The sequence below is a fragment of the Erythrolamprus reginae genome, chromosome 11, assembly GCF_031021105.1.
Source record: "Erythrolamprus reginae isolate rEryReg1 chromosome 11, rEryReg1.hap1, whole genome shotgun sequence".
NCBI classification, from domain to species: Eukaryota; Metazoa; Chordata; class Lepidosauria; order Squamata; family Dipsadidae; genus Erythrolamprus; species Erythrolamprus reginae.
The window spans coordinates 12,811,380-12,826,410 of record NC_091960.1 but is presented as its reverse complement, the minus strand read 5'-3'; the positions used below and the strand labels follow the sequence as shown (position 1 = coordinate 12,826,410).

The 15,031-nt window shown below is 42.3% G+C and overlaps 1 protein-coding gene across 2 annotated transcripts in view; it reads right to left on the bottom strand.

Moving 5' to 3' along the window:
- KDM1A (lysine demethylase 1A) overlaps positions 1 to 10,564 on the bottom strand; it is a 40,988-nt gene extending 30,424 nt beyond the window's left edge. Inside the window, exons 1-2 of one of the 2 annotated variants that reach the window (XM_070764880.1) lie at positions 10,092 to 10,564; positions 7,156 to 7,321 (exon numbers count right to left, since the gene is read on the bottom strand). In XM_070764880.1, the coding sequence (XP_070620981.1) occupies positions 7,156 to 7,321; positions 10,092 to 10,436 (511 nt within the window). In that variant the 5' untranslated portion in view covers positions 10,437 to 10,564. The remainder of the gene's footprint in view (positions 1 to 7,155; positions 7,322 to 10,091) is intronic. The other variant, XM_070764879.1, reaches the window with a different exon arrangement.
- Positions 10,565 to 15,031: the final 4,467 nt, after the last annotated feature.

Here is a 15,031-nt window from a genome sequence, read left to right as displayed (position 1 = left end):
TGTACTGGGTTAATTCATTTTTTCTTGTTATAACAGCCCCAAAAATATATGCTTTCCAGAAACCCATGGCATTTCCAACAGAAGGGAGGATTGTTTGTATTTGAACTGTTAATTTCTTTCCCACCAGGGCTTTTCAGGAAGCAGAAGCACAATTGGATAAAAGAAAAAGGAGGGTTTTTGACCTGCAACAAGTTGAGCTTCAACAAAACTTTCCTATTGCCACTTCCAAAAAGTAAAGGGAAATAAAGGGAAGTAATATATTCCTTTTGCCATAAAGCCAAAAAACAGAAAAAGGTAACCTCCCTCTTGTGCCATTAGCTTTCTTTTTCCTCATTAGCAGTAAGGAATTGGAGGGGATCCTAACTCAGAGTAACATAACTTTAAAGAACACATAACCAGCAGAGCCTCCTTAATAAGGGAGAATTAAGAAAAGCTTTCTTCAAAATGTGTCTTATTTTGAAGAAATTTCCCCTCAGTTCTTCCCAATTTCCTTTCCTCTACAAAAAGGAGCAACCTATATGGGATGAAACAATTTTTCACATCTTAAGATGCAGGTAAAGTTAAAGGCGTTATAAAAAAATGAAGCTCGTCTGTGTCCTATTAAAAAGTAAACCTTCACGTACCTAGAAGAGTTGAGGTATAGAAGGTGGACTTAATGTTAGACATAGAAGAAAACAGAAAGGTTGTATATGAAGGTTATAATATCTAAAAGGGGTGTCTGAGAGGATGTGAGTTTTTTTAACATTGTTTCTTTAATGCACACCATACATTGCTACAGTAAGAACAACGCAAGCAAAGAAATGTGTAGGAAAGAGTGCACAAAGGAACAAAAACCTAATGGAATGGCTAAGACCTGGAAGGATATGGTTGTACAACAGCAAGTTTTCTAATTATCAACAGAGACATGGAATTATTTAGTGGATAGATATGACACAGCTGGAATTTCTGTAACCCTCTAAATGAGATTAAGTATAACTGTAGTATCAGCATGGCCAACAATGAGGGATGATGTAGCAATTGTAGTTGTAGCAATTCTCAATCTTGGTAGAGTAAACCCTTTCTGTTGTAGAAAAATAAATTAGTAGATAATCTGTATGTAGGAAAATTAAGATTTACAGTAGTCCCTCGCTATACCACGCTTCACCTACTGCGGCTTCACTTCATCGCGGGTTTTCAAGAAATATTAATGAGAAAAATCATTCGCGGATCTTCGCTGGTTCGCGGGTTTCTGAGGAAGTTGATCGGCAGATTTAAACAGCCCGCGGAACTCGATCGGCAGGTTTTTCAAAAAATATATATCTAAAATTGTAAATACTGTATTTAAATACTGTATCTAAAATAAATACTGTGTGGGAAGGGTTTATAAACACTTAAAACAACAAAAATTTACCAAACAATTACAATATAAATACTTAAATAAGTACTATCAGTCGATAAATTCCCCATCGCGGATTTCACCTATCGCGGCCAGGTCTGGAACGTAACACCAGCGATAGGTGAGGGACTACTGTATACTTCCTCCAAACAAAAACATTAGCATATATCAATTTCCCTTTCACATCTTATAGCAACCTCAGTAAAACATAAAGCTGTAGGATTACTGTATAAATAAGAATTAAGAGTACAGTACATTGAACTAAAACATATTTTAGTAGATTATTTAATTGCTTAACAGATAATGTATAGAGATGCACGCTTGAAGCTGAAGAGACACTCAAGCCTCTTTTTAAATTAAGTAACGTTGGTACTGAGCCTTTTTCCCACCTTTTTCCTTGTAAGACAATTTTAGGTAGAGTTTAACTTCAGGAATGTGTACACCCCTTCTTTCTCAAGATTATGATTTTGAATTATACACATACTGATTCTTGTAACCCACTTGCAGATGAATTTTTTTAAAAAACCCAATTCATTCTGTGTTTTGGGGTAAATGGCATGTAAATTGTCTTCTTTTGCTGTTGAGGGCAATGCTCAAACTGAATTTTTGCACGACACTTACACTACTTAACTCATGACTAGGGCACCACTGCATTTAAACTCACCTCTCTATTCCTACATGCTTTATTTTCACTCTCAACAAAATACGTTCAAAACAGTAGTATTTTGTGTTGTGCAGTTCATAACCTCTCCAATGTTTACTGCAAGATATTTGAAAGTAATTCATCCTATTTCATTCTGCATCCCTTTTCTATGGCAAGATTATTAAAACAGCATTCTTTAGTATATTCCTACCATCAGTCTCCTTCTTTGCTGACAAAAATTAAAAAGTAGTCCTTTTTCTCTGAACCAGTGTTCATGTACCGAAAGCGATCATGAAATATTTATAGGTCAGAAATATATTTAAAGCTGTTGAATTTCTTTTAATTTAAAGATTTCCTCTTATTTTGTTGCAATCTATTTTAAAAAATCACAGAAAAAACTATTGGGGGATTGCAATATGTTTTATTCAGATATTCTGGTACAATTTTCTGAACAAATCAAAAGCAGATTTTTGCTATGAAAAATTAACTTTATCAAATCCTTGACATTCTATTATTTTCTATCCCATCCCATCCAACCAATCTGTAAAACAATTAAGTCTTAAGTTAAGAGCTAAATGTGCTTGATAATGCACTTTAAATAAAATTGCTACCCAACATAAAGACTAGTGAAATTTGATTATAGCAGTTAAAATGGATAAGTATCAAGTTACTTATTATAAAAAGTGGCAAATGAACAGTTTAATCATCTTCTAAAGATTCCAAACAAAAGAATATCTATGACAAAAAATTGAAAAAAGGAGATACAGTATATGATTGTAAGAATGGATCTGAGGGAAGTAATAAAACTTTTCCAGAAGTGAAAATAAAACCTGACTAGGGCATTGGATTAGTCCTAGAGAAATTCATATTCAAATCCACTAATTGCCATTTGGACTGGTCACAGCCTCCCAATCCAACCTAGCTCACCGGAGTGTTGCTAGGGGAGAAAGGAGAGAAGGAAATGCTAGAGCCCTGAGCTCTAGAACAGAAGGCAAGTAATCAATGAAACAAATGTACTTGGGATCTGGAAAAGGAACACGCATGCTAACAAAATTTGAAAGATATATTTATACTGGTGTATCATAAACAAGCTAACAGTAGAAATATATTGAAAATAAATGCTAAAGAATGAATAAAGGTAAAAAACTAGATACCTTGTAGCCTTGAAATTGAAGCCAGTGTAGTGTTTTGCTACCTCTGCAGTCAATAGAATTTTTTTTTTCAAAAAAAAAAAAAAGATTATGACAAAGTAGTAAGGCACTAGACCAACAATGAAATTCCTAATTAATGAAATTTAATTTAAACTGTCAATGAAAGTTTCCTATTGGCAGAAACTTATTTGGTTTATGTAATTATTTTGCCTCCTTTTATCTCCAGGTAAAGAAGTGAATGCAAATAAACTGTATATTTCTGAGATTCATAAAGTACATATACAGTGATCCCTCGATTATCGCGAGGGTTCCGTTCCAAGACCCCTCGCGATAATCGATTTTTCGCGATGTAGGGTTGCGGAAGTAAAAACACCATCTGCGCATGCGCGCCCTTTTTTCATGGCCGCGCATGCGCAGATGGTGGAGTTTGCGTGGGCGGCGGGGAAGACCCAGGGAAGGTTCCTTCGGCCGCCCAGCAGCTGATCTGCTCGGCAGCGCAGCAGCAACGAGCAGACGAAGATCGGGGTTTCCCCGCCGCCCACGCAAAGGGGAAACCCCGATTCGGCTCCTCGCTGCGCTGCCGAGCAGATCAGCTGCTGGGCGGCCGAAGGAACCTTCCCTGGGTCTTCCTCGCTGATGCCCCCGCTCGCCCGCCCGCCCGCCAGCAAGAGGGGGAGAGATAGAGAAAGAGAGAGAAGGAAAGAAAGAAAGAGATGAGAGAGGGAGGAAGAGAGTGTGAGAGAGGAAGAAGCAAGATAGAGAAAGAGAGAGAGAAAGAAAGTTGAGAAAGGAAGGAAGAGAGTGACGTCATCGGGTGGGAAAAATCGCGATATAGCGTTTCGCGAAGAACAAGATCGCGAAAATCGGGGGATCACTGTATTATTAAATAATGCTAATGTTAAATTTCTTTCTAGATAAGCAATTTGGAGATATATCTGCAGCTTCAAAATATTCAGGTTTAACCGTGTATTGCCTCTTGCTCTCTCTGAAATATCTACCGTGTTTCCCTGAAAACAAGACAGGACCTTATATTTTTTTGAACCCTGAAATATGCCCTTGGCCTTATTATTTTGGGGGGGGGGGTATTATTTTGGGGACGCAATAAGCGGCAAGCATGGAACTGGCTGTCCCACTGCCGCTGCCTCCCCCTCATTGTACTTGGCACCGGCCAAGTGGCTGGCCCACCACAACAGCCTTGTGGAACAAGACTCTACAATACTTCTTGTGCCATTGCATGCACGAATTGTAGGACTGCCACTGGGACAGCACAGCTGGGTCCTGCTGCCGTTCGTGCATGCAGCGGCACAAGCCTTGCAGAGTCCAGCTTCACAAGGCAGCGGCGGTGGTGTGACTAGTTTCACAAAGACTCATTTCCGGCAGGTGAGACATGTTGGGCAGCTACACATCACGTTCCTCGGCGTTGTGCCCAGAGAAGCCCATTGTAAAAGAAAACTTATCACGAGCTTAATCAAATTTCTTGAACTCGCAAGAAGTTTTCTTTTACAATGGGCTTTTCTAGACACAACGCCGAGAAATGTGATGGAGTTACAAGTATCTGGTAGGACATCTATCTATCTATCTATCTATCTATCTATCTATCTATCTATCTATCTATCTATCTATCTATTTAGATTTTTATGCCGCCCTTCTCTTTAGACTCAGGGCAGCTTACAACATGTTAGCAATAGCACTTTTTAATAGAGCCAGCATATTGCCCCCACAATACGGGTCCTCATTTTACCCACCTCGGAAGGATGGAAGGCTGAGTCAACCTTGAGCCGGTGATGAGATTTGAACCGCTGACCTTCAGATTCACAGTCAGCTTCAGTGGCCTGCAGTACAGCACTCTACCTGCTGCGCCACCCCGTCTCCTGGTGGGTCGCAATTTGGGGGTGTACATTGGGTGGGGCGGGCCGCAAGATGTGCGTCCTACATGAGACTTGTAGCTCCGTCGTGTTCCTCAGTGATGTCCACTGATCCTCTCCTGCCTCCGGCTCTCCAGCAAAGTGGGAGGGGAAAGAAACTCTCACGGGCTGCATGCAGAAGGCCAGCTGACAGCCAGACCTCTAGTCAGGCTCAACAGCAGAAGCAGCTGGGCATGCGCTTCCTTGTCTCTTCCAAACACGCCCCTCTTTCTCTTGGCGGGGGTGGGGGGTGGGGTAACAGTGCACTTAAAAAACATCACCAGGAGAAGGAACCTTTTGGCTGCATACTGAATGCAAGAAATATTTCACTCCAAGAGGCTGCGCAGGCAGGATGAGTCTCATGAAGATTCATTTCTGGCAGAGTTTGGAAGAGAAGGATTTCTTGTCTGCAGCACGCAGTCAAAAGCTTCCTGCCAAGAGAGGGAGGGGGGAGGGAAGGAAGGAGGAAAGGCAGGGGGGAGGCAGGGATTGATGTTCGCATCCTCTTCCTCACAGGCAGGAGTGTGTCTCAAATTGCCATAGGCAGAGCCCAGAAGAGCTGAGCTAGTGCCACAGGGGGTGTGCACACCCACCTCTCGCTTACTCTCCCAGCCAAGAGTGCCTGCCGCAAAAAGAGCAGCTCGCGGAATATCCCCCCCCTTTCCCGAAAGGTGGGGGGGGTTATTTTCAAGGGGTGGGATAATTTCAGTTCACGAGCCAAAAAGGCAAATTGGCCTTACTATGGGGACATCTCTTATTTTTGGGGAAACACGGTACATATGCAACATAGAATACAAAGAATGAGAATGAGACCGATCTAAAGTTACTGATAGATCTCTGGTAGGTTTGCAACAGATCAGCAAGAAACCCAATTATTTCCTAATCGCCTGTCCTATATTACACACTGAAATAAGAAGCTTGGGTGACCCTGAAATAAATGTTTATATGAAAAGACTGTATTTATCTACCACTCATATGTGCATCTCATAACTGGATTTTCATTTATACTAGCTTTATAATTGCACTCCAATCAATTGACAAATTTTATTGTCTTTCTGCATCAGAGGAAAACATTCCCAGCACCTAAGTATTAAATAGAAAAAGGATACAAATGATTTCTGATTCAGAGAATACTGGCAAAAATATCTAGCAGCAAAAGCTTGCACCTCTTAATTAAGAATAGCAACAAAAATGCCTAGCACAATTCAGCAAATTAAGATTGAAAGTTAGATTATATATAGATTAGAAATGCTACCAAGCCCTGTCTCTTCCACAAATAATATACTCAAGAAACACAAAACTAATCTTTAACCTACTTACAGAACTCGAAATACACTTAAACAAACTGGCTTGTTATCTAATTTTTTAAACTTCATTCATTACTTACTCCAAGTGGATCTATTCAACAATCCAAGAATGGCTAAACCTGGATCTATTCAACGGTCTAAAACCAAACTGTAGTATCTACTAAATTATACCTTTTCATCTAATGCTATCTTCTTAACTGAAACAGTTCCAACCATATGCCCATGCAAGATTAACTGTGTTCTTAAAAAGAAGGCAGATGTCAACTCCTTTTTCATAAGGCACAACACAATGTTAACACTATACGGTACATGTAGCTGGACCTTAGCAAAACAAGATGCTAGAAACTTTCCTAGCATTAAGATGACTCTTTCTCTGAAACAGAAATATCTGGTCATTATTTAATGGAGTGTAGAGGGGGGGAAAATAAGCAGTTCTCACAAAAAAATTAACTTGTTTTATTTACAAAATCAAGACTCTATGTAAGACCTAGTTGCAAAACAAGTGAAACATTATACAGTACTAAACAATGTCCAACAATTCTATCTTGTTGAGTAACTAAAAGATTATAATGTGCAGTACTAAAAGATATAGCTGACCATATTTAAAGAGAAAAAAGGAAATTAACAGATATAACCTTTTTTCTTTGTTTCACAGAAAAACCTATGGGGAACGCAAGGATTAGGGTGTGTGCCTCTCCGTGCTGTCCTGAAAAAAACATAAATACGTCAGGAGTTAAATAACTGTTGCCTTACTAGATGGGGATCTTCAACTCACCAGGTGGTTCTTCCGGCTCACTTTCATTCTCTTCCTCAGGAGGGGGAGGAGGAGGGGGAGGCGGTAGCTTTTTCTCTTTTTCTGCTTTAGCATTTCTTTCCTCCTCAGAGTAATACTCATCTTCAGAAAGATTAGCAAGGCTCTCGTCCATTTCTCTGTATTCCACCTGTAATTGGAGTTGGCCAGAAAAAAAAGCTGACAATCAAGTAAATTGCTGTGGGAGAGGTAAATAACACCAAAAACGACAAATGCAAATTGTATTGAATTAACTGAACAGTCTTCAAATTAAAGATGCAATACATCACAGAAAAAAGAGTCTCGGTGGTACAGTGGTTAGAGTGCAGTATTGCAAGCTGCTTCGGCTGCCGGCTGCCTGTAGCTCACCAGTTCAAATCTCACCAGGCTCAAGATTGACTCAGCCTTCCATCCTTCCAAGGTCCGTAAAATGAGGACCCAGATTGTTGGGGGCAATCAGCTGACTCTGTACACCGCTTTAAAAAGGTTGTAAAGCACTGTAAAGCAGTATATAAGACTAAATGCTATAAAAAGTCACAAAGTTATCTGTGTAAGATTATTTAACCCTATGATGTATTCTGTAAAAAAACCACACAGTCATTGCAGCTTCCAAAGCCAGGCAAGGGAAATTATTTCATAATTTGATTAAATTCAAAACTGTTCAATACCAGTGTTTTTTGATATAGAACTTGATTTCATTACACAAATATGTAATTTGTTGGTTATGACCTATAAAGCCCTTCATGGCACCGGACCAGACTATCTCAGGGACCGCCTTCTGCTGCACGAATCCCAGCGACCAGTTAGGTCCCATAGAGTGGGTCTTCTCCGGGTCCCGTCAACTAAACAATGTTGCTTGGCGGGACCCAGGAGAAGAGCCTTCTCTGTGGCAGCCCCGGCCCTCTGGAACCAACTCCCCCAGAGATTAGAATTGCCCCCACCCTCCTTGCCCTTCGTAAGCTTCTTAAAACCCACCTCTGCCGCCAGGCATGGGAGAACTGAGATACTCTTTCCCCCTAGGCCTTTACAATTTTATGCATGGTATGTCTGTATGTATGTTTGGTTTTACAATAAGGGTTTTTAACTGTTTTAATATTGGATTGTCATATGCTGTTTTACTACTGTTGTTAGCCGCCCCGAGTCTATGGAGAGGGGCGGCATACAAATCCAATCCAATCCAATCCAATCTGCAAATTCAATATTCTATATAATTCTGAAATATATATTCAAAACCATGTCCAACAATTTTAGGACTTGAGCTCAATATTATGAAAGATAATATACACAGGCATTCCCTTCTCATGTTATATTATCAATTGTTATATTATCACACATTCTACTTCAAATTCACAACTAAGCTTTGCCCTGAAACCTGGCACAGAGGAAAACTGGTCAGAAATCATAAAGAGATAGAGCACAAGATATCAAAAGAATATGGAATTACGTACATAATTTCTCATAACTATTTCAGTATTCCTCTTCCTAGGAAGAAGAGAAGAATTCTAGAAGCTCCCAAGTTTTTCCCCCCTATCCAAATAATAACATGCTGTAAGATATTTTGCAAATAGCAAAAAGAAAATGGAACATAGGAAGAACAACTGCATCATGTTTCCAATCATAAAGCAATTAAGTTAAAGAAGAATCTAAGAACTAAAAACTCTACCCCACTGTCCACTCTTAAAGACCTTAAAGGATTTTAGAATGGGTATGTAGCAGGTCAACCATCCCTTCCCCAAAAGGCAGAAATAACTTGGGGAAAATGCAATACAATTTTTATATTGAACAAACATAAAATCTGCTTTCAAATTCAGTGAAATGTGGCTTCAAAAAATTAAAACTGCAGGACAGTCTTTGGAAACCATATAAGCTTTCAACACCAAGCTTTCAAGTTACAAGCTTTACTGCTGCTACAAAAGCCTTCAACCATTGCAATACTAAGACAATAAAACAAGTTTTTTCTTCTCTAAGGGAATGCCACTTTTACTTAAAGCTCTTGTCTTTGAGCGAATTGGTTTATAAGAACATTATGTTGCTTGTATCCTTAAGATTTCTATTCATACCGATTGCTTCCTGATTGCTTTATTTGACCTCTATGACAGTGATGGCGAACCTATGGCACAGGTGCCAACGGTGGCACATGGAGCCATATCTGCTGGCACGTGAGCCGTTGCCCTAGCTCAGCTCCAATGCGCATGTGTGTGCCGGTCAGTGGATTTTGTCTCGTACAGAGGCTCGGTGAGGGTGTTTTTGGCTTCCAGAGAGCCGGGGCGGGGCGGGGGGGCAAAACATGAGCCTACTGGGCCCACCAGAAGTTGGGAAACAAGCTGTTTCCAGCCTCCAGAGGCAGGGGAAGCTGCTTTAACCCTTCCCGAGCATTGAATGATGAGTGTGGGCACTGGCGCATGTGCAATAGTGCGAGCCCACACTTTTTCAGCACCTGAGGAAAAAAAGGTTCGCTATCACTGCCCTATGACAATCATTAAGTGTTGTACCTCATGATTCTTGACAAATGTATACAGTATTTTCTTTTATGTACACTGAGAGCATGTGCACCAAAGACAAATTCCTCGTGTCTCCAATCACACTTGGCCAATAAAGAATTCTATTCTATTCTATTCTGTCTGCAGACTGATTGGTGGGGGCTAAAATGAAATGCCCTTCTCCCGCCCATTTTGACTCACAACAACCCTGCCATGCAGGCCCGCCTGAAAGGTCAGGATGAAGGTCACACAATTTACACCCCCTCGTCCCCATTTTAATTTTATATTTCGAGCCTGGAGTGAGGCGTTTTAGGGAAAGGGGCTTGGCGAGGAGCTCGGCCTAAGGCGACCACGACTCCCGCTCCTTTTCCTCCGAGAGCGCCCCCCTCAGGCACGCTAAGCCCACAGAGAGCAGACCCCAAACTCGGCCCGGCCACCCACCTTGGCCCGTTTCCGGCGGCTGGTCCTGCGGCCCTCGGGGGTCTCGGCGATGCCGGTCGTTTCGGAGCCCACGGCGGGGCCAGCGGGAGGCGGCTCGGATAAAACCCCGGGCGGCGAGGCGCGCGGCGGTTCTTTCTTACGGGGCGTGCGCTCCGAGGCGCCGCCGGCCTCTGCCACTGCGGCGGCAGCGGCGGCCCCCAAAGAAGCGGAGAGAGCTGGGGGCGGCGGAGGAGGCGGAGGCGGCGGGGGAGCCGGCGCTTCGGAAGCGCCATCGCTCCCCGCGCCGCTCCCGACGCTGCCCGGGGCCTCGGCGGCGGCGGTCGCTTTCTTACTCGACGACAGCATCGCCTCAGCCGGACGGACAAAGGCAATTCCGCTCGGAGGAGGCCGGGCGCGCCGGAAGCCCCGCCCCCCCGCGGCGCGGGCTACGTCACCCCTCCCTTTTCTGGCCCCGCCCGAAACCTGTTCCCTCCCTGGGAGAAAAGATCGAGGAAGCGGGCGGGAAGAGACGAAGCGAGGACTTTTTGTCCCTTCGCGCGCACCGTAGCCTCCGTCCCAGGTGAATGTAGCACATGCAAAGTCATGCATTGCCAGGTTGCCGCTGCACTTGGATGGATGAGGGCGGGAAACCAAAGGGTTTAGGCGTGGGAGGCGACTGGACTTCGTTGGGGTTTTTTTTCTAGTCATTAACAGTAACAGAGTTAGAAGGGACCAACCACAACATACAAGCATACAACAGATACAAACTTAAAGTACAGTAAACCGCTTTAAACTCGACTTTAGTAACCGAGTAGTTGATGCATAGAACTCGCTACCAGATTCTGTAGTATCATCACCAAACTCCCAAAACTTTACCCTAAGACACTGTTGACCTCTCCCGATTCCTAAGAGGTCAGTAAGGGGCGTACATGTGCACCAGAGTGCCTTCCAATACCTACTTGACCGAACAAATAAATAAATAGGTCCTTTAGTCCAGGGGTAGGCAAAATTGGCTCTTCTATGACTTGTGGACTTCAACTCCCAGAATTCCTGAGCCAATCATGCTAGCTCAGGAATTCTGGGAATTGAAGTCCACATGTCATAGAAGAGCCAATTTTGCCTATCCCTGCTGAAGCAGGAGTTCCTACACCAGGGATCCCCAAACTTGGCAATTTTAAGACTGGTGGATTTCAACTCCCAGAATTCTCTAGCCAGCTATACTGGCTGGAGAATTCTGGAAGTTGAAGTCCACAAGTCTTAAAATTGCCAAGTTTGAAGACCTCTGCCCTACTCCATTTCTGAAAAATGGCAGTCGAATTTCCTCTTGAAAGACTCAATTGTTGGAGCTCTCCCAACCTCTGCAGGCATGCTGTTCCCATGATTAATCCTCACTGTCAGAAAGTTTCTCCTTATTTCCCGGTGGAATCTGTGCTTGGTCAGATTCCATCCATTATCCCTTGTCTGACTTTCTGGTGCCTTGGGGGAATAGCCTGACCGCCCCCTCCTCTCTGTGGCAGCCCCTCAAGGATTGGAACACTGCTATCATTTTTCTTTGAAGACCTTTGGCTTCTCCTCCAAGAAGCTTCTTCAGTTCTGACTGGATAGTAGTAGGGAATGGAAAAATTCATATCTATCAAATAGCTGTGCAATGTGGGATGAACACCCTTTGAATGTTTGGGGGAATATGAATGGCTTTTCAGAAAGGTTGAAGACTACAGGAATCATTAGATGATCATGAGGACACAGACAAACCTCCAAGTGCTTCAGTGACCTTCAAAAAGGATGCAAATGACCAGCTATCTGCAAGGAATATAAATCCTTCCATTCCCCACTATCCTGTCAGAGCTGAAGAAGCTTCTTAGATAAGAAGTGAAACATGTTATTTGTTTGTTTGTTTGTTTGTTTGTTTATTTATTTAGTCCAATACACAATGAGGGTTTTAGTGGGTATATATCTATATACACATAGTAAAATACATGATGAAGGTTATAGAGGAGAAACTCAAAGTAAAATATATCTAAGAAATAATAGAAAAGAAGATATAGTAATAGAACATATCAATGAAAGAATAGAAGAAGAGATATAGGAATAGAAGAAAGGTATAGGAGATATAGGAGAGCAATAGGACAGGGGACGGAAGGCACTCTAGTGCACTTGTACTCGCCCCTTACTGACCTCTTAGGAATCTGGATAGGTCAACCGTAGATAATCTAAGGGTAAAGTGTTGGGGATTTGGGGATGACACTATGGAGTCCGGTAATGAGTTCCACGCTTCGACAACTCGGTTACTGAAGTCATATTTTTTATAGTCAAGTTTGAAAAGGAGGTTCCACCGAGATTTGAACCCAGATCGCTGGATTTAAAGTCCAGAGTGCTAACCATTACACTATAGAACTTCAAAGGAAAAAGCCTCTTTAAAAAGCAGCTTTGAGTCAACCATGACCTGGATGACTGAGAATCTGTACAGACATTTAGTGCAGTATTTCTCAACCTCCGCGACTTGAAGATGCATGGGCTTCAGCTCCCAAAATTCCTCAGCCAGCATGCATATCTTATCGTCCAGGTGGAGAAACACTGGTTTAGTGCTCGAGTAGCAAAGGGACGACTGACTGTGAATCCAGAGGCAGCACAAAATATAGTACTCAAATATTTGTGTTAAGACATATTTTCTACATTGGTTCATTTTAAGTATTGTTTATTTTATTTATTTATATATTTATTTTATCAACAAGTGCAAGGAAACAGAACACATGAAAAAATGGCACAAATAAATGGATATAAAGAAGCAAAACATAAACATATAAAATGAGTATATACAAATGGGTATAGTAGGACAGGGACAGTAGGTGCAGTGGTGTGCTTATGCACTCCCTTAGGGACCTCTTAAGAAATGTGTAACGTCCATGTTTGGCAGTTTAAGGTAAAAGGTATGGAGGTTAGAGAAACTAACAGGATCAGGTAAAGTGTTCCAGACATTTACTACTCTATTGCAGAAGTCGCATTTTCTTTAATCAAGATTAGAGCGGATTATATTTTGTTTGTTTTCTATGGAGAGCCCTAGTGTTATTGTGATTGAAATTAAAGTAGGTGTTAACAGGTAGGACGTTAAAGTAGATGATCTTGTGTACTAAGCTTAGGTCGGAATGTAGACGGCATAGTTCAAGTTTATCCAGGCCTAGAATTTAAGTATAGTGGAATAAGGAATTTTACTGCAAACAGAAGAGTTGAGTACTCTTCTTGTAAAATACCTCTGGATCTTCTCTAATCTGTTATGGTCCGAAATACAGTGTGGTTTCCAGGAAGGGAAGCAGTATTCAAGGATAAGTCTGACAAAGGTTTTGTATGCCCTAGCTCAGCGATGGCAAAACTTTTATTCCTCGGGTGCCGAAAAGGCTATCGCACATGCGCGAGTGCTCCTATCTATAATTCAATGCCTAGGGAGGGTAAAAACAGCTTTCCACTGAAGGCATGCAGCCCTCCTTCAGTGGGTCGACCTCTAGGGAGGCACAGCATGCCATGATTGCCACATCAAAATGAAGCGACAGAGAAAGTTTTCTCTATGAGGTGACCTCTGTTAAATCAGGATCGCTCTTTTTATTGTGTTTCACTTCTCTGACATGTGGTACAGAATAACCAATTCGCGAATGCCACATACATTAAGCCCTCCCCCTTACTACCATTCACTCTTGCACCATATAAGGCAAGCTTCTCATGACTTCCCTATAGATAATTAACGGAAGCTCCATTCTTTGCCTTTTTCCTGGATTGTGTGTTTGCAAAGGAATGAGAGTAAGGCATATATTTCCTTATATGGAAGTTAGCTATAGGTTTTCTTCATGTTGTATATCAGTTAATTATTTTCCCTGTGGTCATGGATTCTGCAGGATGCTTACTCAGCCTGGACTTTGCTGCCTTTCCATAGAGGAAGAATTAAGGTTTTATACAGCACACAATTGGGCTAAAATATCACCCTCCAGTAATATTCCATTCCCAAAGTTCAGTGCTTATAAACCTATGATTACAACATTCCACACCCCCTGAAGGCCCTCTGGAGGCAGAAACAGCCTGTTTCCGAAACTTCTGGTGGACCCAGTAGACTCGTTTCACTCTCCACGGGGTCCAAAGGCTTCCCTTGAGCCGGGGAAGAGTAAAAACGTCCCCCCATCCCCCCAGAGGCTTTCCAGAAGCCAAAAATGCCCTCCCAGAGCCTCTGTGTGAGCCAAAAATCTGCTGACCAGCACATACAAACATGTTGGAGCTGAGCTAGGGCAACAGCTCACGGGTCAGCAAATATGGCTCCGTGTGCCATCTGCGTTACCCGTGCCATAGGTTCGCCATCACTGCCCTAGTTAAAAGTATAATTACCAGGTTTGCATCGCATCCCTGCTGGTTCACGTTTTGCACTTCTCTGAAATGATCCTCTGCCCCATGCACAGAAGCCTTTGCACATGCGCAGAAGGTTTTTTGGCAATCCTTGGCAGACCAGCCAAACTGATAGCAACCGATCACTGGTTACCAGAGAAAAAAACTTTGTAAAATAAGGTTGACAACTCTTGATGCCTTTTTAGCATTGTTGTTGCAGTGAGCTCTGGGGCTTAGATCTTTTGAAATGAGTACACCAAGGTCCTTGACAGAGTGTGGGTCATCTTTTAGATTGTTTCCATCCAGCTTGTATTTGAGGTTCTGATTTTTATTGCCAATGTGCATTTGTTAGCAGAGATTTGGAGTTGCCAATTGTTTGACCATTCAGATACATAACCTAGGTCATTTTGTAGGGTGGTAGAATGGCCTGGGGTGTTAAATAGTTTTACATTGTCGGCAAGAGGACACAGCTGCTTACAATATGATCTGTAGGATACTGACAGCTTGCGTGGTATTTGGGACACTCGGAAATCCACGCTGCAATTATTTGCTACCGGGAAAAATTAGATACAGGAGACAAGGCAAACCAAATTCCAAAC